This window comes from Lepidothrix coronata, unplaced genomic scaffold (genome assembly GCF_001604755.1).
Source record: "Lepidothrix coronata isolate B3197 unplaced genomic scaffold, Lepidothrix_coronata-1.0 Scaffold1, whole genome shotgun sequence".
Taxonomy (NCBI): domain Eukaryota; kingdom Metazoa; phylum Chordata; class Aves; order Passeriformes; family Pipridae; genus Lepidothrix; species Lepidothrix coronata.
The window spans coordinates 14,788,249-14,812,337 of NW_016690181.1; the positions used below are offsets into that span (position 1 = coordinate 14,788,249).

At 37.2% G+C, this 24,089-nt stretch overlaps 1 protein-coding gene across 9 annotated transcripts in view; it reads left to right on the top strand.

Annotated features, from left to right (window-relative positions):
* Window positions 1–24,089, top strand: part of LOC108495475 (pleckstrin homology domain-containing family A member 7-like) — a 176,492-nt gene that overhangs the window by 116,179 nt on the left and 36,224 nt on the right. For 8 of the 9 annotated variants that reach the window (XM_017811219.1, XM_017811228.1, XM_017811195.1 and 5 more), the window contains 6 exons: window positions 2,164–2,275; window positions 9,318–9,422; window positions 11,212–11,284; window positions 12,480–12,580; window positions 19,370–19,548; window positions 21,430–21,924. In XM_017811219.1, the coding sequence (XP_017666708.1) occupies window positions 2,164–2,275; window positions 9,318–9,422; window positions 11,212–11,284; window positions 12,480–12,580; window positions 19,370–19,548; window positions 21,430–21,924 (1,065 nt within the window). The remainder of the gene's footprint in view (window positions 1–2,163; window positions 2,276–9,317; window positions 9,423–11,211; window positions 11,285–12,479; window positions 12,581–19,369; window positions 19,549–21,429; window positions 21,925–24,089) is intronic. The other variant, XM_017811212.1, reaches the window with a different exon arrangement.

The window sequence follows — 24,089 nt, forward strand, 5'->3', positions numbered from 1 at the left end:
CAAAACTTAAATTTGATTTTTTATTTTTCTCTCTTCTGAGAAAGGTAGCTCTCTGAAATAGCTACTCTATTAGAAGAAAGGAACGTAATCCAATCATATTATCTAAAGTCTGGAAAGGCAACAGATTTTCTGAACATGTATGTTATGTGCTCTTTCCACCTCCTCCTTTCCTCCCTCCTCGACCCAGTAAGTACCTGGATAATAACATGTGACTGTCCTACAGTGTAACACTCAATAGTTTGTGGTGGGGACCTTGTAGAGAATCTAAACGTCAAGGCAAGAAGGGAAATCTCTTGTCTTCTGAAGCCAGACATTTTCCTTGGATGTGTTTTGGTTTCATGCTTTTGTGACTCATTTCTAGTGGCTTTCTTAATGATATAAAATCTAATATTTTCCATTTTGAGGAAGCAGTGTAGATGATTCTCACACCCCTGTTAGTGTTCCTCCCTAACTGAAGTACCTACTCTTGGTTTAGTTGCCTTGAGCAGGGAAATGGAACTATTTTGGTAAGTAGATATTAGGAGAAGGCAAGTGAGATGCAGGCACATTGTACATCTGTATTTTCTACCTATTTTGGAAGTTTATAAAGTGGGAAGGGAGCAGGACAGAAATAGCTTAGTCAGGCAGTTTAATATATGGGAAGTGTCTTAATCTTTTAACTGTATATTCCAGTTGAAGTAGGATACCTGGTCCATAAGAGGTAAGGCAAACTGACTCAGATGATATGATGAAGCTCTCGTGCTTTAAAGGATGGCCAGGAATTTTGGCCTGGCCTTGCTGTAGTTTGTTCTCGTATCTTGGACCTGAGCTTATGTGTAAAGTCTAGCAAGAAGGGACTTAAGCCAAATAAGCAAGGCATAAAGAAAATGGGACCAAGGTTGTGTTACTTACTTGCAAGCTTAATTGAAACTCTGTGGTAACAAATGGAAAAATGTGCTTTCCCTGACACCAAATCACCTATAAAAGCCTTTGAACTGGTAATTGTTGAGATTGTAACTGAGGAAGAGCAATGATGGCAAACGCCTTGACGTAGATAAATCTTGTGTTGAGCTGCTACAATCACAAACTATTCTTCTCTGTTCTCATGAGTGTTAACTGCTCAGAGTTACTCTGTTTTCTGTTGTGTTCAGAACTGGAATGAATTTAAGTGCTAGCAACAACCACATTTGGTGTGGCTTGTATGTCATATTTTTTGTTTTTTTTTAATAACCGGCTTTGCTGACTTACTGAGATGGAAAAAGGAAAATCATGGGTTGTTTATTGTTTGTTTTATTTTGTTTTCTGATGTGACCGTATTGCTACTTATTCCTAAAATACAATTTGCTAAATTATGTCGTTAGTGATTTTTGAAAATGCCACCTATGGTTTTAATTCACAGTTTGGTGTCAAGCTCGGCTGCTGGGGCTTCTTTTCACAACTTGCATATACGATTCAACAAGATTTTGCCCCTCCATTTATCCTCTTATTTCTTCATCTGGGCAGCTGTACTGAATTTTTACTTGTTGAACGGGTTCTTCTGGTGGGATTGACCTCACCTATGCCTTAAACGGGTATCTGAGCTGGTTATCAGGATTTCTGGAATCTTAGTATGACTCAGAAGTTACATATTTCTAACAATATCTGCCATGAATTGCATCATTTCACTAAAAGAGTGTTTTAATAATTCATATTATGGTATGAATCATATTTTGGGCAGATTCAAAGATCTAACATTAAGTTAGTGAAAGATCTAACAGTAGACTGGTCTCACTTTGATTTTAAATAAGAAGCCTGTTATTGCAAAGTGCTGATTCCTGTCTTTCCCTCCCCAATATTTGCTCTTTCACATGTTTGCAGCCAAGTCTCTAAATTGGGCACAGTTTAGTTTCTCTGCATTAGCCCTATCTTCTCTGAGTGCTCTTTGTTATGTCTTGATTCTCTTTGGCAGTTTTTTCGCTCCTGATACATAGACAAATATCAATCATCAGATGTCACTGGCAGCATCTGCCTGAGAAAGACCTGAAATGAAAATAACAGGAGTGGTGCAAAGGAAGTTGCAGATTCATGGGAAATATTTGCCTAGCCTGTCATTCGTTTGCACACTGTGAATCTTAAATATGAAAAGGCAAAGCTGACTGTTTGAAACAATGTGCTTTAGATTATCTGGTTTTGTTTATTTTCTAGACAGAATTCATCTATGTCCAAGCAACAAATAAACCAAAGACCTTCAAGCATGGTCAGTGAAACGTCCACTGCAGTAACTACATCTGCTGTTGATACAAAACCTGGCTCTAAGGTAAAGGAAAAAGCTATTGTTTCAGCTTGTTGACTAGAACTTTACTCTCTTTAAATCCAATACTCTTTTAATGCTGGTTTTAATATGGCCATGGGTTTAACCTAGAAGTCTAGTAGGATCTCAAAGTAGAAGTAGTGTTTTCTACCCAAGCAAAAATCTTTTTGCAGCACTGTGTGCAGCTGTAACAGCAGTGTTACAGCACTTTTAGAAGCATTGTATACCCAGATGATATTGTTCAATATAATTTGAAAAATAGGGATTATTGTGACATGGGAAGTTTGAGAGACTTCTTATGAATGGAAGTAAGTATATATCATACTAGTATTTCTCCAAGTTTTTTGATAGTCCAGTATATATGGCAAGAAGTGCTGCAGACTACCAAGAATTATAATTTGTATATATATATAAATTTTCCATGAGACCTTACTGCTGTTCCTCCTCTTAGTAACAACTTAAATCCTCTCTGCCATCACTGCAATTCAAAAACAGTGAAGGCACTAAGTTTACACTCATAATGTTTAATAGAAGAAGAAAATGTTTAATAACATTCTTTGTCATTGACAAAAGGCTGTGTTTATTATTGCACAAAATATAATAAAATGCTGTACTTGAAGTGTCACCAGCTATCTTAATGCTTCTTTGACCTTACAGTAAATTATAGTACAGTGAGAATGGTAGTGGGTGGATAAAAAGGAAAAAAAGCAATGCTGGAAGAATTAGCAGAGATAAGATAGATTTCTTAACTTTGCCTTCAGTTCTTAAACTTCTCAGGTTTTTTTAGATGCAGAAGTGAGCAGCCTCTTATATAATGGAGTTGAAGAAAGGACTGAATTGAATTTGTTGCAATTTCTGTTGAATATATGAAATATTTTTCTGATGTTTTGATATGCTTGAGTGAATATCAAAGAAGATGCAAAGAATTTAATGAAAAGCTAAAAACAATTTTAAAAAATTTTTTTTTAGATCCAAAGTGTTTAAGTTTCTGTGCCAACACATAAAGACTGTTGTGTGTCAAAATCTCAAGAATACATTTATCTTTAAAGTGCTAGATGAAGTTATCACTGAAAACAGTAGGCTTGATATAGGTTACCTGAATTACTTGATACGTTTCTTTTTCATATTTTAATGTATGACTTTACCAAAGTACGTCAGCATTGGTGTTTACTTTATTTATCCTCTTTACTCTGATTTTTTTTGAGCCTTAGAAGCATTAGAGGCAGAAGGTTCATTTTTTCACTCCTAAAACCAGCAGACTTACTGGAGACCTGATACTCTGCTTTGAGCAGGGCAATTCTCCAGTGACACAGTTGGCTTTAACATACCCAGGATTGCACTTGTGCCAGGAAGTGTGCATCCTCTGTCACCTGCTGCTGCTGTTTCCCTTTGTCACATGCTTGCACTGATCTAATCAGAGATCAAAAATGGTAACTGGGTACAACTTACAGGGCCATTCATGTGCTAGAGACTGAATCACTGGGGATGTCAGAATTGCACAGCTAAAGGTGAGGGTAATGCTTTTTTCATCACAGCTTGGAGAATATCCAGAATCTCCTCCCAAAACTTCAGTTTGTCTGTTTTTGGTCTCTGCTTCTGTTCTGTTTGCTGTCCTGTATAAGTGTGGCCAGACATGCTTCTGGCAGGCTCCCAGGTGGGGCATTTTTTTAATACATGGCAGCTTTAGACTTAGAATAGAGCTTTTGCAGAGAGCTTGCCTGTACTTTGCTTCTCCACCAAGGTTGTTTTTATAAGATCCGTCCTGCTGCTGGCCCTTAATAAATACTGGATTAATTAAGACAGAGAACAAACATGTTTCTTCTGTATGCTTTGTTTCATTATTGCATGTGTTTCCAGGCTTGACATCACTTCTCTCGTTCTGTAGTCAGAAGATCTATTGAATTCCTTCACAACCTAACACAAAAATTAATTCAGATGAACTAACAATGAGAACAAAGGCTATAAAATGAATAACCTGTTTGAGGTTGACTTTTGGCAGGTTGAGAGTAGATTTTAAGGTCCCTTTATCTCTTTCTAAGTGTTTTTTTCCATGAATTCCATAATCACTCTTTCAAAGAGTGAGTTCCCAGTTGCAGAATTGAGACACAATCATGAAGCGAGAGACATGTTCATGTTAAAGGTCTCTACCTACCCATGGCTAATTATTATCTTTTATGAAATGCTTTCATAATTTTGTCCTACAAATGCCATCACAGAATGGTATATGCATAATGTTGGAATCCTGGCCAAATTCAAACTGTTTTTTTTAGACAGAGCACACTGAAGTAATACCAAATCAGAAAGTGCAGGAACAGGTACATGGCTTTCCATTTAATTCTTCTGTAGAAAGTTGGCAGCTAAGAGTTGCCACATTTGGGGTGGAGGGGGGGAAGGTAAGCTGCCAAATGTACAGCAGATTTGTCATTTTCAGTTCAAGATCAAAGGAAAACTTCTGGCTTGCTCATTGCAGTGCTCAGGTCTGAACTTGAATTGATTCTTTGGAAAAAGAATTTCACAATTTCTTTCCAACAGTGTCAGTTGTACAGTGTACAACAAGAGCAGCATGTTGAAAAGAAGAAAAAGACAAAAGCCAAAATTAAGTTCTTATTTACCAAAATGTCATTATGTTTCATTGATGTGCATGTAAATGTATAATTGCCTTTGCTTTGTAAGACACCTGAGATGGGCAGTTTTGCAGAAATGCACATAGATTCTTGTGCACCGTTTTGATGGAGGAACTATCTGACTAAGTCATCTGAAGACTTCAGACCAATGCAGTCTACAGACCAATGCTTTTAGACATTTGAGGGGTATTGGGTTGAGGGAATGAAAAGCAAAATGGCATGTTGGTAAACTGCAATCGTTCTGTGTCCCGAAGATCTGCTTGTTCCTAGCCAGTTCAATTACCATATTCAAAGCTATTTCTGTTGATTAAAAATTAAGGATATGGAGGAATAAAGAACTGTTTCAGATTGGGAGTAAGGTACTTTGGGAATTTAGTCTGTTAGAGCATCCGATTGTGTGAATGGAAGTTTGTAAATGTTAGTGTGCCATACAGGACTTGGGACAAGTTAAGAATGTAAAGAAGAGTAGTGTAATGTATTTATTACTACCTACGTTTTGAGAGCGTGTTTTGGAATGATTTTGCATGAGAGAAGGTCTGATGGTAGTTCACCGAGCTCCCAACAGCGCACCACAAACTCGTGAAATTTGGTGTGGAGTGCAAGGCCCCCATGTTTCCAGACTTCAGGTGGAATTCCATCAACCCCAGCTGCCTTGCCGATTTTCACCTGCTGTATGGACTCCCTAAGATCCTGCTCTATGGTGAACTTGCCACTGGCTGCCGCATGAGAGGAGCCCCGAAGAAAAGATACAAGGACTCCTTGAAACAACATCTCAGCCTTGGCCATATTGATCACCATAACTGGTCTACTCTGGCCTCAAATCGGGAGGCCTGGAGACACACCATCTATAACGCAGCTGTCTCCTTCGAGAACACACAGAGGATCACTCTCGAGGAAAAAAGGCAGCGCAGAAAGAACCGTGTATTGCAGAATACACCACCTAAGGAGTCTTTCTGTTGTGCCTTTTGCAATCGGATATGTCTGTCACGTATTGGCCTCATAAGCCACCAGTGTGCCTGTAGCAAATGTGGATAGAGCCTTCCCAAATCTTCGTTCGCGAAGCCTCACCATGGCATGGCATGAGAGAAGTAATTGAATTGTTGATGACACTGATAGTTGCTGGTATTTTTCCAAGATAAACTGGTGAGGAGTACAACAAGTAAAGAATGAGCCTAGCAGTTGGGAGGAACAGGCAGTGGTGACAGGTATGTGATGGTGCCAGCTCAGGGACTGTCTGGGGCTGGGCTGGAGTGTAAAACACAATGTTTAATTCACGGCCACTGTATAGGAATGCTCAAAATTAAGAGTGGGATTTTCTGAGGGTTTTGGTTTTTCCTATCTGAAAAATAAGGATTTTTTATCATTTTCTTGGAAATACCAAAAGAATTCATAAGTTCATTTCTAAGTGAAACACTGAGACTTTTTGAATGAAAAAGTATGACTTAAACAGGTGAGGCTTTGTGGGTTGGGGTTTTTTTTACATTTTTTTTTAAGTCCCTCCAGATTGAAAGTTACATGTTCTCTTATGTATATATATTTGCATACTTTGACCAAGATGCAGTCTTCATTTTTACTGTTTGGAAAATCTGTTCCAAATAAAAGTCTGTCCACATTTTCTTTTTGGCTGTCCAGTTTTAAAAAAAAAAAAAAAAAATATAATATTTTGCAATTAATTTAGCAACTTTTCTTCTCAGCTGGAAGCTACTGTAAGGAAGATGAGGTGGTGCTGAAAAGGGATTTGAAAACTTTGGCTCTTTGACTTTTTTTTTCCCCCCACAAAAACTTAAGTGCCACTCACAAAGTCAGCATGACAAATGTACTGAAGTCAAAAGTGACTCCTGTGTTTTCAGTGACACAGACAGCTGTGCTGACCTGCATTTTTCAACACATGACAATGATATCAGAATAATTTAAGTTAGGAAAAGGCTTCTGCAATACAGACAAGTAGTTTAAAATATATACCTTTTCTTTTAAACTAACTCTTTAGCCAATGGAAGCAAGGTGTGACATGCAGTGTCTGTTATGCTTTGTTTTATTCCAGAGCAGAATGAGATGATTAATACTGAAGATGATATGAGAATTTTAATTACATAAAGCACCATAAAATGATAATTTTGTTTCCATTATGGGTATTTTATTGCTGCAATAGAAATTGTTTGGTCTTTTGACCAAGTCCAAGGATGACTTTTCTACGTTATGGTCTGCATGTTTTTTAAATTAAGTAAGATCAGAGACTACCAATGTGCTTGCTCACTGGCAAGGGATCAGATGAAAAAAATCAAATTTAAATGCTGCTGTAAGGCTAGATCAGCAGGATCAACTTTGTTCCTCAGTTCATCCAACGTTCCAAGGAGAACTATGAGAAGGAAAAATTTGGAAACTAAATTCTGTATGTTTTGTAAATTGATTTCTGTTCAGGTGCACAATGTGAATTTTTCACTTTCAGAGCTTTAAACAATTTGGGCCTCATTATTTTTATCGCCCTTGTAGTTGCTGCATCTTAGCTTTTGGCAACAATTTTTTAAAACTCCACTGAAATGTTTACTTCTCATTTTTCTTAAAAAATACCCATATATGGATTGGCCATGGTATAATAATCCAGAGCTTGACTGACCTCGTGATACACCCTTGTGTGTTTGTTTAAAGTGGTATTTGGACACAGGTTTGCAAGTTATTTTTTGAAATATTTTCAGTAGCAAACACAAAATCCCTAACATCTTACTTCTTCCTTCCTTTCGCGTCTGTGTGTGAGTACTCAGAAATGTTTTTGTGGTCCTAGTCGACACGCTGTGTTTGCCCAAAGCAGGTGCTCTGCAGCCTGTTAGTTGAGTGTGTTAGCACAGGTATGGCAGAGAAACGGGCTGAGAGATCTTGGCAGTACCATCCTCACCTGACTTTTACTGTGAGCTGGTTCTTGGCATCTGGGTGTCAGGAGCACCTGCTTAGAAACCCTGGCCTTTGGGTTTGTGCTAGCCCTAGAGAGCTGTCTGCTCAGGTGATAACCTGTGCTGCTCTGGGGCACAGCTGAGTCCTGTGCAGGCTCTCACCAAGGTTATCTGGTGAGGTGTCACTCCCATACTTCCTGTCACCAAAATGTCAGGGCGTTTCACCAAAATGACCGTGAAATGCATCTCACCTGACTCCTCAGCAGAGCTGGAAGCAGCATTCTGCTTCCTGGGGAGCACACCTCGGGGAAAGTACCTAAGAAAATCTGCCCTTTGACAGCTCCTTACAAGTGTTAACATGTGTGTCTGTTTTATATGCTATAGTACCAAAGGAGTAATTGTTTTTCTTGCTGTTTGTAGCTATTATCTTAACTCTTCATAAAGATAGGAAATATAGTGCAGGTTGGTGAAGCTTGGCCTCAAAATGAATAGAATCCATTTAAAGTTATCGTATATTGCTAGAATAATTTATTATTATGTATGCTGTCTTCTAGTCCAAGTGTTGCTTGACTGGCAGGAGCAGTATGATGAGATATTTTTCTGATGTTATCCCTTGTGCATGACAAATGTACTTGTTTCCAGAGCTGTTGTTTGTCTGCAGCTCACAGAACATCTGTACCCTGTTGAGCTGAGATAAGAGATTAAAAAGTGAGACACTGTAGGAAGGAATCTGGACAGTTCTTTTCTTGGAGGGGTCAGACGCAACTCTAAGGGTGGTGTGTGCATCTCAGGTTCCTAAAGCCATTGGAGGAGCAAACTGTGCTGAGGTTGGAAAAGAACAGGCAAATTATTCATCCAGAGATTCCTGCTTTTTCACAGATGGATGGGCTTTCTATGTTTGTTTTTGAAATAGTTTTGCCCATGTGAGTCAAAACTGAGGTTTCGGTAACAAACAAATCATTACCCAATTCTTGTGATTTCCATTTACTGCTGTCTAGGTCTCTTCCCTTCCTGAGCGTCACTCTTGTCTTCTCCTTCTGTTTGCAGGGTCAAAGTCCAAGCATTTTATTAAGCTATCAATGTTGTTTGAATTTAAACAGGAAAGAAAAATAAAATCAACCAAAAAAGTAACACAAAAAACCCAAACAAAGAATAGGATTCATCTGCTCAAAGTCCTGTGCGTGTAAGAGACTTGTGCTGCATTGACACCCAGCTACCAGAGGCAGATTTGCGTGGAGCTTTCAAAAATACTTCCCAGGCACACTAAAAGTTCCATAGTTCTGCCTTTTTGACTTGACACATCAGTGCTGCTGTTCAGCTCGGACTTGGCAGACCATCCCGGCACTAATATGTTGATGAAAGTGGAAGATTGACTTTGCTGTGTTGTAAATATCATTACCTGTTTACTTGCCCTTGAAAATGCTATGAATACTTTGTTAGTGTTTAATGAAGTATGAGTTATTGCAGTGAGGTTATTTGTAATATGAAATGAGTCTCAGTACAGTTTAAAAACGACTGCTACATTGTACTTCTTTACAGGTTGTGAAGACTGGAAGCAAAGTGCATAGCTTTGGAAAGAGGGAACAAGCTATCAGGAGGAATCCCAATGTTCCTGTTATAGTAAGAGGCTGGCTACACAAACAGGTATGCATGTGATCACCAGTTTCTGTTCATATACTTCAATACAATCATCAAGTAAAAGCAAGTGCCTTCCAAGTAACTGAAAAAGCAGAAGCTCAAATATTGGTGACACAGGGCAGTGTTGGATATTCCCACAGGGTTCTGTAATGAGGAATTTGTGCTCAGTGAGTGTGAAAACCAAGGTTTACATAGAGGTTTGATTCAGAAGTGGAAACGATGATAAATGGACGTCACCATCATGGTTAAATGTTGAAGCTATAACATTGTTGTCTAAATCTTGTTATTTTCCCGGTTTAATCCTGGTGGCTTCTTGCCACGATGATCTTGATCTCCCTCAGAACAACGCTGGCTGTGAAGACCTTATTCCATCTGCTTGTTTATGCCATTCTACCCCCACCAAGGCTTAATTCCAACCCACATACTTTTTGTTCTCCAAAAGCAGGAGGGAGAAAATTATGGGAAACAGGGACCCATTCATCAGACATTGCTGTCACCAAGAACAGTATCCAGCAAAGGCTGGATTATAGAATTTCATCAGTGAACAGACTTCTACAGCTGCAACATCTTGAACTCTTAAGCCTGACAGAAGCACATCCTTGAGTGCAATAAATAAATAAAGCTGTTTGTTGTATGAGAATACTTCCTTGCTTCTAATTTGGCAGTCGACGTCCACCAGATTATCACCAGAGATCCAGTAGGAAAGTTTAGGGATGAGTAGGAGAAGGCTGAAATCTCAGGCTTACAGTTATGATTCTATATTTAGAGGGAAGTGAAATTTGCTGACAGCCGTTCACTTCCTCCTGCTTGGAGAGCTGTAATTCTGCTGTGTTCTGGTCTCAGCTCTGTTGATATTTACTACCCAAGTCCATTAGTTCTCAGGACAGAATCAGAACTCGGACACAGTGTGTGTTGACAACACAGTAGCGTGAAAATGGGAAGGGAAGAAAGTCCCTGCATACTTAATTTGACTACAGAAAGGAGGAGGGCAATAGCTGGAGCAATGTTGTATATCGTGTTTCCTTCTGTCCCCTTACCTCTGCTTGTTAACTCTTAAAGCCTGAAGATGCTTTCTATGCTGCGGGTCTTATCAAAGCCTACCTGAGCTGAATAAGTTGTACTTCCTCAGGTTACAGTCTGGCAATTTCACAAGCTTCTAAAATTAATTTCAATGCAAATATTACTCATTTTGACAAGGTGATATATATATATATATATATGGATAGAGATAGATATATATGGATCTCCACTGGCATATTATATTATACTTCATTAAAATTTGCACATTTTATTTCCTAAGGAATATTTTATTAAATTACGTTTTAGGCATGGGTAACATATGGAGATTGACTGTAGAATTATAGGATATCATTGCCTGAAATCTGATGTCATACTTCACAACTGTGTAGTGATTTTTGTGTTGGTCTACAGGCAATTTTTGTTGGAGTCTGTGCCATCCGGAAGTATATTTTGTTTCTGTATTGCAGATAAATCTGTGTAGATAAAATACACATTGGTTGTGTATAAAGTTAATCTGAATGCTGTTAGGGATGCAAGTTTAATTACTTAATGAAAATTAGCAGTTGGAATATTCTGCCCTCATTATTTTATAGCTGGATGTTTTGCCTCTTATCTTTCTTAGTACATAATGTTTTGCTAAAATAGAAAGCACTTGTTTTGCAAGTATTAATCATATTTAGGTAAACTTCTGATAAACTACTCACTGGATCAGCATTGTATGATAAGCTTTTAACTTCCATTAAATGAAAAGTGTGTTGCATTTCTTGCATTTCAGGATAGCTCTGGAATGCGATTATGGAAAAGGCGATGGTTTGTGCTTGCTGATTATTGTTTGTTTTACTACAAAGGTGAGTAGATACTAGCTGTTTTGAGTTAGTCTGTAACAGTTCTCCTGTACAAATCACACTAAATTAATGAACTAATTGAACTGTTCAGCTATAGTTAGGTATTCTGAGAAGATGAATAGTGAAACAGGTGTTTGTCTGTACATTTATAACGCGCAGCTAATTTGGGGCCAGAGTAGGGAAAGCAGGAGATGCTGTATGATATTTTGTCTTAAAACCTATCTTTGGTATATGCCAAGGTTTACATTCCAGAACACTTGACTGCAATAAATAAGATTTATCCCATCTCTGGTCTGTATTGTGTTACCTACCTGCTTGCACTTGGAGATCTGAGTTTTTTGAGAACTTTCTATGGCCAGATCAGGGTACTGATTCAGCTTTAATCCAGGGGACAATGTAAGAGTGAGAACTTCTGAATCCAGTAATATACCAAAAAAAGGTTAGATGTGATCTTAGGCCAAATTAGGAATAATGGTATTACATAAGGCTATTTTCAAGTTTTGAATATTGCTTTTGAAGATTGAAAGGATTACAGAACATGAAACTTGGAATTCATATTCCTAGGCACTGCATTTTTACTGATGATCACTTAGAGCCAGCAGTAATAGAGGTTTCCTAATTATAGCAATTAGCCTAGATGAACAATGCTAAATGGAAGGTCCGTCATGTCGTGCAGCCTGTCACAGTTCATTTGGCACAATAAGCTTTATTCTTGAAGTGTAGTCTTCTGGCTGAACCTAAAAAAACACCCACTCACCCCCCAAGAAAAGAACAAACCTCAATAAAAAACTAAACTGATTTTAAAAAAATTTCAGTCTTATTTCTTTAAAAATAAAACATTTTTCTGTGTGTATTTTTAGTGTTGAGTCACAAGTGAGTTTGGGTCAGAAGGGTCTTCAGGAAGTGTCTTGTCCTACTGCCTGGTGAAAGCAGGGTCAGGAAAGGAGTCAGCCCAGGTTGCTCAGGGCTTAATCTAGTCAGGCCTTGAAAACCTCCAAGGATGGAGATGGCACAGCCGTCCTGGTTGGCCTGTTCCCTTGCTGCTCTGTCCTCATGGGGAAAATTATTTTCCTTATATCCAGTCTGAACTGCTCTTCTTTCTACTGAACGACTGTTGTCTGTGTGCCCATAAAGGAGAATGTGTTGTTAGCCCACTGAATAGTGCAGGGAATTAAATTCTATTTTTTTCCTTCAACAGACAGCAGAGAAGAATCTGTTCTGGGGAGCATACCCTTGCCTAGTTATGTCATATCTCCAGTTGGACCTGAAGATCGTATAAATCGCAAGTTTTCTTTTAAGGTACAGTTTACAAGCCTTATTAACCAATCATAGTTTATTTGCATTAGAAATGCTGCTTCTGTAAACAGAAACATCATCTGTTTTCCTAATCTGTTTATTATTATTTTTGAAAAGTAGACAGGTTTATTGGCTGCCTGTCAAAATGTGACATAGCACTTTTTTGTTGCTTATGAATTGACATTCATGTCTGTTACTTTGTAAGTGTCTTTAGAGCTTTAATGAAGTGTCTGTGAGTAAAGATCCTGTTTCTAAAATCAGAAATTAGTATCAATAAGTTGTTCCAGTACTGTCTACAAATTGAAAGAAAGATTTTCTTATTTGTAGAGTACTTGATCTCATAATGGACTGATGTCTGTTTGGCTTTGTTGTGGTTTTTTATAAAGAAAAGAAATAGCTTAGTTCTCACAGTTGGAAAATGACAATACTGTAGCTCTTGGTGTTTCTCTTCCTGATTTCAAAGGGAAAAAGAGTAACCAATTTTTCTCTCTTTTTTTTGGGAGGAAGCTACAGACATCCTAAGTGGCATGGACTTTTTAAAGGAAAAAGTACTCTTATTTGATACAGTCTGAAGTTAGTTTTGTGTATTTTTCTTTTTCTAAAAAAATGTAATTCTATAATTTACACTTCTAGTCTTCATTATAAAAGCCCACAAATATGAAATAAACCATGTATTTCTTCTTGGCAGTGTAAAAACCTGACTCTAAGTGACTGTCTGAGCTGCACCACTGAGGCAAAGTTTGAAAACTTATGTGCCTGTGGCAGATTTAAAGTCTACCGGTATCTGGAGCAGAACTGCTTTTTCTGTCAAGCAAATGAGCTATGTACTTAAAAAAAATAATTTACAAACCAGGTTTTGATCAGGCATACTTTCGGAGATCTAGAAGGAAACTCTCTGTTTAAATATTTTCTGTGCTGAAGTTATGAAGAACATCTGCTCAGACTATATTTTCCCTTGCATTTTAATTTTTTGGGGGTGTTTTAAAATTGAGACTGCCTCTTACTACATTCGGTTCTGTGTTCAAGTGGATAATGGTTTGAAATTTATTAAACAAATATTAACTTGGGAAATATGTTTAAAAACACTGAGTGCACTTTGTGGAAATATTTATTGTACTTTTTCAAATGCATTGAGCATGAGATAGCAGGATAAGCTACAAAGGAGCCTTTGTTTAAGAGAAGCATTCCACTGCAATATTTTCTGAGTGTGATTCATAAAGCCTTCCTCTTCTAGAGCCTTTTCCCAGCAAGAAATGTATACTGAAAGAGAAGAACTCAATATACTCTTCTAGGCTTCCCTGCTTTTTATTTTATTGAAACGTTGTTTACACACACGCTCTTCAGTCACCACTGGCCAAGTTGTGGCTCTCCTTTCCCATGGAGCAGAATCCATGGTGTGTGATCATGGTTAAACATTTTCAGAAGCAAATACAGACTTCCCCTGTTCCTTTTAGGATATCATACCTATATGAGCTCTACCAAGTCTTTAATCTGAGTCTTTTTCTGAAAATCAGCATGAGCCTGTAACCTGAGACTTTCAACACAGGCTCGTTACTAAAAGGTTGATATAGATAGAAATAGGGTGTTGATAGCAAAAGAAAGTTTATGCTAGGAATCTCTATAAAAAAACCCTCAACATTTCAACATTAGTTTATCGGCCCAATTTTAACTCTGCTTTAGGTGTTTGATGATTGACTGCAGGCTTGATGCTGGGGTTTTATTTCATTTAGAACGAACTCATAGGCCAGTAGGAGGATTTTGTAAGATTCCTGTTTGTATGGACCCTGTCCAGCACTGACGTTCCGTGGACACGGAGTCGGCTGTGGGTGCACAGCAGCAGGAGCACGACCGTCCTGGCATTCCATCACTCACCAGCCATTACCTTTATCTAATCTCCTCAGTACCCTTCGATATCCAGAGCGTAGACGGACATTCTGTCTCGCAGTGTAGTGCAGCCAGGAATAGAACACACAAGCAGATTAAGCCCAAAATAAAGATAAGACTTTTTTGCATTTAAGACCTGAATGAGTGGGAGAATGTGCCATGTCACTTTTTACATTTGTCTTGTCCTTTATTCAGGTTGTTACAGTGGAGGTATTGGCTCCCATTTTAAGTGGCTGTTTTAAGTGGCAGTGAGTTTTGAAGCAAGGGAAACAGTAAAACTGCAGAAAAAAAATCAACATTTTTGTTTGCAAAACTAGAGGAAGGAAATTCACGTAGCAAATACATGGATGCTTGTTGCACATGATTTGGTTTGGAAGTTTGTAAAATACATGCTCAGTAGGGCATGTATGTTAAACCCTGATAATTTACAATGTGCACCGCAGGAGTTCTCAAAATCTTTTTCCATTCATCACCTCCTGAGGCCCAGCTTTAAGCTCTTGTGTCTCTTTGGGTGTTTAACAATCATAGGCCTGCAGAACTGGGTACAGGCTTTTCAAATGCAATCAGACCCCTACTTTGAAGTGTAGCAGTATGTGTGTTAAATTGTTTTGTTTAGAAACTCTGCTTTTAAGTCTCGGTCTTCACAATTTTTTCACATTGTTTATTTGGCCCAAACCAAGTGCTGTGACTACCTGTAAGCTACTGTCACTAAGCTATATGACAGCTTAGAACTCAGGGTTCTTACTGCGTGTTTAGTCAGTAGCTAATGTCCTAAAGATATTTAATTAATCTAATTGCTGTATTTTAAAGTACAGTAATTTTTTTGTTGATACGAATGTAAGTGAGCACAAATCCAGTGTTTAGATTTATAATGTGAAAAGGCTTACATAACATTAATATATACCTGGAAATACTCCTTGTGATTAACCGAGAATTGACTGTATGTTTTAGTAATAGATCAGTTTTAAACATGAATAGTATCAGTTTATGAACGTTCATGACATCACAGTCTCTAGAAGCCTTGTCCTCAATAATGAAAATTATTTTGAATTGGTATTATATGTGTTTAAATATAAGAGAGACTACTGAAAGTAAACATATTTATATGAATCTGACAGTAATAAAAATTGAGAAATTTGGAAGGCCTACCAGAGTTAGCTGTAAAGAAAACAAGAAAACTTCATGCAAAGACAGTGTATGCAAGTATATATTTGTATTTAGGTGCATATCTTGGTACCAAATAAAGTCAGTGAAGAATGTTCAGGTGTTCTGGTACGAGGTAGGAAGTAGCGTTGGAGACACACGTTACAACTTTTTATTTCGATACTACTTTTAACATTTTTTCAGAGGTTCACCTTTTCAGCATGAGAACATTCAGAGCCTTGGAAGCCAGGCCAAATCATTACTTCCAGAGGAGGCTACTGCAGCTTGGGTTTAAAAAAACCCATCTCTTTATTATTGACACTCTAGGTCTTACTAATGGAAGTATTTGTTCATTGCTTAGACCTGCTGGGACCAGAGCAAACTTCATATCTTCTCAGTGATTTTCCTAAAAAAAAAAAAAGAAAAGGAAAAAAAAAAGAAAATTGACACAGTTTGTTCCTTTATGTTCTCTGAATCAGTGTTGCTTCCTTAGGCTCCCATATTGCTTCTCCCAATGTGGGGAGTCAGGTGAAGAAATGCCAAGGGCTATAAATCTGAGGGGTGCTATTTTAAAATCTGGAAGAGGGGAGTGTTCAGGTTTCTACAAATCCTTAAAAAGCTCGATATTATTTGAGGGTGAAAGATGAGTTAGATTGTAGTGTGCTGTTGTTGAGTTCGTAGTGAAGGGTCGGAGTATTATTTCAATTTTTACTCATAAATGGTTCATAAATATCAAAGTGTACATTATAGCTTATTGAGAGAACTGATTTTGAAAGTTTACAGTTATTAGAAAACTATTCCCTTCCCCATCCGTTTGTCCTATGAATGGTGGCTTATTCTCTCCTAGGAATTTTGAACAAGTGGACGTGAACATAACTGCTGTAGGCATTAGTTACTTTTAGTATAGTCTTTTGTTAAGTATTGTCTTGGAAACATCAATCTTTTACTGATTTTAACTTGTTTAACTTTTTGTCCTTGTCTTGTCCTGTTGATATGCTCTTGGGGTTTACTGTCCATTTCTCCTACTGTGCACTATGGGAGAGAGACTGCTTTTCTTCTCAGTGTATCTACATTAAGGCATCTGAATGCATGAATAGGTACCAATATTATTTTTTCCCTGTTGTGTGTGTGGCGTACATGTGCGCATGTGCTGTGTTTTAGGCTTTTTAGTATGCTGTAGTCATCCTAATGGCTTTTGCTTTAAAAAAAAAACCAAACAAAAAAAACAAACCTGCTGGCTTCTGTCTGCTAGCAGTTGCAGCTACAGGCCATTGGCACAAAGTGCTTTCTTGCATATAAGACACGCTACTAATAAATAACTGAAATAAATTTAAATTTTCCTTTAACTGGTGTTTTATATTACAAACTTCAGAATGTTGTGTTTGTTGATTATTGCACACCATCTCTATTATCCCTTCTGAAGCTGTGAATGTTTATGGCTGTGATAGCTCCAGTCTCAAGGGAGAATGGTGCAACACAGTTTGCATTTTTATACCGTTTTCACCTAGAGCCTCTTAGGCAGTGCTTTCAGCTGTGTTCAGCATGCACAGCTGAAAGAGAACCTAAAGTGCAGGTGGGTTATGCTGATTGGGATGTACAGGTCAGTTAAGATAGCTGTTAAATCCATTTCTTGATGTGCTACACAGTTGCTGCTGATAGTTACCCAAGCTTTTGTTTCTTGTAAGCAAATGTATAACCAGTGAATGGTTGGGTCCTACTGCACCATCTGCAGTGGGGCATATGTGGTCTGGTTTTCTGCAGGAGTCACTTCACTTCTCAGTTTTAACACCTTCTATGGGCTCAACATGATCTCTGAAGGAGCAATGTAGTCCTAAAGTCTCACATTAAAATCACCGTTTTCCTTTATATCTGAAGCTGCTAGTTTTTGTCTCTTCATACACTGGACACTAAACATAAATTGAAATGAATTAATATTCATATCATATTTGCTTTGAGCATTTTAGTGCAGTCAAAATGGCAAAAAAAAAAAAAAAAGACAACCCTCAATAACAACAAAGAAAACCCAAAGAACTGAACCAGGCAAACATGAACAAAGTCTTTTGATTCTTAAATATGTGATTGATCAGAGCTACTGTTTAATGTATGGAGGTCCTTTTTTCCTGTATTAAGGTAGGTAGCTAATTGTGGGAATGGAGGAGAAATCACCTTGTATTCCCTTACTGGCCAGTGCTGTTGGGAAGCAGAGACTCTTTCAGGCAGGAGAGAGTCTTGGACTTCTTTATGCAACCTTTTCTTCCTCTTCCTTCTTCTGCTCCTTCTTTTGTAGCTGACTGTTCTGCTTGTCTCCAGTTTTCAAAGCAAACACAGGCTTCCTTGCTTGGGGCACAGAAGGGAAAGGCCACCTTTCACACGTTTGGGAGAACAGGCTGCAATGGAAAGGGAGGAAATTTTCCACAGAATTTGAAAGCACTCTATTAGCAAGCACGTATTTTGCTCTTTGAAATTGTTGATACAAGTCTCTAAGAGTATGGTAATTTTGGAAATTCAGGGTAAACAACTGAAATTGTAATGTTTAGGGAGGGCTGCACTGGATTAAATAGCCTGGGTTTTGTCAAAACTCTTGTTGTGTTTCTGAAGCCATCTATGATTGTAGAGTGGTTTTTTATTTAATTTGGAATAATGATGGGAAGAAGTTTTCATCAATATAAAAAGACCAATTATTTAGGGAAGGTTTGCAAAATACATTTAACCTCTAAAAGAAGATGTGGCCAAATTAAAACGTTGATATAATTTTTTTCTTTTTAAAAAAACCCTGTCTCAGCAGCGTTTCATGCTATTAGTTTTTGTGCATGATAGCAGATTTAGTTTTATAAAATGGAGTTTAAATTACTAATTTCATTTTAATATCATAAAAGAGCTTTGAAGCAGTGTATATTATCTTCAGTTTTTTTGGAAAGTAAGGAGATGAATCTCTCCCTACTAATCTGAAGCACATCTGTAAAATAACTTTGAGGAAATATAGTAAGTGTTTCAGGACTGGTATGACTTAGTAATATCTATACTATCACTAATACAAACGTGGGTGAGATTTTATTAAATTCAACTAGCCTAGAGTTATGAAGACATTCCATGTTGAATACATTTGAATATTGAACATATTTATGGAGGAATTGCGAAATACCTCTAGTTTGCAGTGGAATTTCATGGAGTATTTTGGTGTGCAAAGATACTTGTCAGTATATTATGTGCTGTGATAGTTCCAACAGGATTACTAACTTTATCAGTAAGTCTTGTGATTTTGCAGCTAATATATGTTCAAGTGCACGCTGTAACCAAAAGATCTTAACAGGCATTATAATCAATTCTTAAATAAGCAGTTTAATTGCTTGAAATTTTGTCTGTGTTTTGTCTGCATAAATTGCTTTATTAAATGAGCTGGGAAAATTGACTTGCTTATGCATGTCTCATCGAGGATTTCTTAGATTTGTTTAGTATAGTATTTATTACAAATGAAATGCATCAATTAAAAGAAAATGAAAAGCTGAAATTTCCTAGTATGAAAAACAGAAGCACTGTACTTTTAGCTTAATAGTTCTAGAAGGAGGCAGAGGAATTTCAGTGAAAATTGAACTGCCATCTGAGTTCACTGCACTACAGCCCATTTTGGCAGTGTGATAATTTACCCAAGATTCAGTCAGCAGTCACAGAATCTGGAAGGGGTTTTTTTTCAGTAAATTTTTTAGTGGGGGGAAAAAATGAAAGAGCTGTTCTGATTTTTATTTTTTTTTTTTTTTGTCCTCCCAGGCTGTTCATACAGGTATGCGGGCATATATTTATAATAAGAATTCTGTTATTGGCTCTCAGGCAGAGCATTCAGGGATGCGGACATACTACTTCAGTGCTGATACCCAAGAGGATATGAATGGCTGGATCCGGGCTATGAACCAAGCTGCTCTTATGCAAACACGCTCTTCACTGAAGAGGCAAGTTCCATACAGAAGCTGTTGGCTTTTTAAATTAAATACGTGTTATATAAATCACATTTGATTTATATCTTGGAAATCACGGTGATTTCCGAGAGTGTCATTTGTAAATGTGTGGATGAAACTCATTCCCGTTTTAAAAAAATTATTATTTATCATTCACATTCTGTTGCAAATCAGTTCACTGATATTAATTAGGAAAACCTGGTGTTTAGTGTTCGTGTGTACATCAAATTGTGTGCTTACATTTAATGACATGGATTAATTTATATATATATATATATAATATTTTAAGGAATTGCAGTTAAGAAGTTACAGTTTCTGTGAGCAGATTCCTACACCTTTGAGAGCCAATTGACATGCTTTAGGAGAGATAAGTAAAAGAGGAAAGACAGAAGTCTAATGACTTGTTTCAAATGAGCATTTAGAACTAGGATTAAAGTGCTGTTAAGGGGGGAAAGGATGTTAAAGGTGGGTAAATCATAAGTACAGAGAGTTAATGGATATTAATTTATAATAATAACTAATTTATGCAGTTATGAACTAATTATGAACAAATTCAGCTGTGCCAAAATGTATTTTCAGGTTTTTCCTTTCCTTAAAATTGATGTAGCTTTCTTGATGTTTTGGCTTTGGAATGTGATTCTTTCCCTACAACTGCACATGAAAGAAGACTGTACTGTGGGACAACCCTGCTTTTAACCACTGGGGCTGTGAGGATTAAAATGTCACGTGCAGTTTCTCAGAGTATCTTACACTACTGCTTTCTTTTGACCAGTCAAATATAAGCAAAGGATCAACATCTCTTTCAGAGCTTTGCATCTTATATTAAGACTTTCTGGATTTCATTTAAATTTCAAGTAACATATAACCTGGTACCTGGATTTTTCTTTATCATCTTTGTAAGGAATAATTAAAAGAAACACTGGGGAATTGGGCACATTAGAAGTATTGATCCAGTGTCCTTCCTCCTAAGTAGACTATTCATTTCTAAGTAGACTGAAGAGAAAACAATTGTGTTACTCAGAATTTACCTTCCATAAAGAAGCTGAACTTAGTTTCAGAGAAGATGAGGTGCTACTCCAAGATCAATGATATCCCATTGAATTGCGAGAGAAAAAAATGTTGTCAAGAAGGTTATTGCTATAAGGAGATGAAGAAAATTGCAAATTAAGTATGCTATGTGTCAAAAGCAACATGAAACTTTTAGGATCCTTAGACATTTTATAGCGTGTTCGAAGTTCAGTATCAAGATTTCTAGTGTGGACTTTTTGAAATATTTAGGCAATAAGGTAAATAAGTAAACTAGTGTGCGCTGCAGCATGTGTTGGGAGCAATGGACATTTTTAAATTTGTTTTTTTGTTTGTTTGTTTCAGAAATAGCCCTCCTATAGAAATTCCCTGGACAATAGTATTGACTCAAATGTAGATATTGCTCTATTCTCTTGGCCCGAAATGACTAGTACTTAAAGCATCTACAAAGATACAAAGAGACTTTTTTCACTTTGCAGTGAGCAGTTGGCAGTTTGGTTTTGGTTTTTTTTGGCTTTCAGCGTTTCCTAGGATAGGAAGACTTTCTCTTTTATATCTTTTTGTACATAATATTACACAAGTTGAACACTTCTTTTGACAAAATTAATATTTTCAGTCATTTTTACAGACGCGTATAAGTAATTTCTGCCTCCTTGACAGCACTGTAAAGGTAACTTTTGTCTAACTGGGATAACAACTGAGTTTTGCTGAACATATTTATCTTAACATGTCAGTTATATCACAGCCTGCAGAATACTTATGTGAGTATTCTTTCTGAAAAAGTAATGAGACCACATCAACTTTTCACAATTACACAGTGTTCATTACTGATATGTATTTTCCTTTCAGAGAAACTGAAAAAGTGGATCAGCAAGCTGTTCCCCAAGTCAATCATGTGGATGCCAGTAAAGAGTGTGTGAAGGGAGAGATTACAGATACAAAAGAAAGTTATCCAAAATCAGCTGAAATGCTTGGATATGATAAGCGTGAAGAGATAAGAAGAGAAAAGGAGGAGGAGGAGCGTTATATTCACAGAAAAGGAACTCTGGAAACTAAAAAGGGAAAGGCCAAGCACGTGTTAACAGAAGCTGATTCATTATTTCCAGACTTAACGAATGCATCCAAGGCATCGTGGTCCCAAGTAGCTCAACCTCAGCCAGCTGAGAAGAATGGAACCCTTCCTAGTTCATTAAGTGTGAGTGCTGGCCTAGTGGAGCAGAATGGTACTGGCTCATATAAAAGAGGGTTTGTTCCCAGAGCAAATCCAGATAAGCAGTTTCAAAGAAAAAGTAACATGGCTCAAGTGGAACACTGGGTAAAAGTCCAAAAAGGAGATACAAAAAGGTTAGTAATAGGCCCATCTTTAAATAGATTGCCAACTGGCATTTTCTTAAGCTAAAGGAAAATATGTGTTAGTAATATCTTTCATGCAAATCAGAATGATACTTTACAGAGACAATATATAAGAAAACTTACTTTCTCCTTCGGTGCAGAATGGTAGTTTTCAGGCGTTTATCTCATGGGAAAGTCAATATGGGATTGGCTAATCAAATCTCTTTAATGTTGTCACAATATTGCAAACAGAATAAGTGAGATTAGCGTGCTGGGTTTTTTTTACTGTTTTTAATCACTGTGGATACTTAAAACTTCTTAAAATTTGCTTAAATTTTGAAGAGCCGGAAAGTGAAGTGCAGCTCTCAGTTACTTCTTATTCATAAACAACTGCACAATATAAATGATAGATAATTGTTTGTTTTCCACTTAAAAGTAAAGAATGCTGATTGCTTTTCTTCTCCCTTCTGTTCCTGTTCCAAACATCCATTCACTTCTCTGTATCAGATCACTGCACTCGAAGTCACAGTGTGTGCATCCCATATTGAAAGGTCTCCATATATTCATTTAGTTAATGCAGAGGTCCTAGGATGTTCCCATGGTCTCCAGGATTCTCTTTTCCCTTTTCAGTCCCTGAAAATTACATAATTTGCACCAATAGAAGGAATGCACACTGGAATGCTTTTGTAGTTTGAAAATCCCATAATTGCTTTACTTTTGAAGTGTGCAGTCGGATTAAGTACTGGTTGAAAAAATGAAGTGATGTATATATGCATTTGTTCAGAATGTCACCTTGTCTCAAGGGGCAGGAAAGACAGTTGGGCTTGATGCTCCTTGTGAGGATTTTTCAAATATGCTTAATCTACTGAATCAGTGTTTTATAAATTTGCTAAAATCTAGTTAGAATATACAGAAATAAGAGACATTGGCATGTGGTTTTTAGGAGGAGGAAAACATTTTGGACATTTTTTTAATGCTTATTGAGGCTAATGTTTGTCACTTTAGAGCCAGTAAGAAATTTAAGGCTTGCTAATTTTATGTGGAAGTCCATTCTACTCTTTTATCTTTGGAATTGCCCTTGAAGAAGCTTTCTTACTTTTTGATATTATTTAACATTCCACTAGACTTCTAGAGTCAATTAACTTGCATCTTTTTGACATGGATATAATCAGTGCTTCCCAAAAGAATATGACTTTAATGAAGAAAGATACTTGGTGAGTTAGTTCTTATTACACACATAGATGTATTTGTCTGAAATAATACAGAAAACTATTGATCTAATTAGCTAATGTTTAGAAAAACTTCTGTTGGTGTTTTACATCAGAAGTATTGGCAGTAAGAGGCTTGACTGATAGCTGAGTATTGTTTGCTTCCAAATTAGTCTTTCCAGTAAATTAACTTTAGGCATGTATCAGGTGTAGTGTGAAGATAGTGGTATTGCAGGAGCCAGGTTTTATTTCTAGATAAAGCCAGCTACCTCAGCTGGAGCTGCTAAGTATTCAGTGAAACTAAATTTATATATATATGCATCTCTCTCTCTCTCTAAAAATGTTCTATTTTAGCTCAGTTGACCTGTTTTGTCTCTCCCTCCAAATGGCATTATATTTTCTGTGCGCAGAATAAATTGCACGTTACCCTCCTGAAGATTGATAGATCTTTTAAGCGGCACCTTCTCTCAGCCTGCTGAGGTTCTTGCAGTGTAGTCAACTGACAGATAGAAGCTGCATGTTAGTTGTCAAATATCTTTTTGATTACAGGATATAAAATTCAAGCTAGAGAGGATAATTTGATTGACATTCCATTTTGATTTTAGTAAATATTAGTGGATCACTTAATTTCTTAATGCTTCGTGTTGACTTTTGTTCCAGCTGAAATGTTACAAATAAAGAACTCTGAGTCTTCCAAAGCCTGGATAATTTTTGAACACAGAATGAGTACAGTTTTATCTGTGTCCTGGCTCAGGTGTATACAGATGCAGTGCTTGCCAGCAAGTTCGTTATGACGAGAAAGAACTCTTTCAGCTAGAGCCTTCACTTCTTGTTCATAGAATTATTTGCAGGAATTGCACCTTTAATATAGATCTTTATGTCTTTCAACTCGATGTTTTGCTTCCCCTTTTTATAAAGCACTCAGAACTGTTTGCTAAGTTGTAAATGTTAGCTGTCACTTCAGCTGTC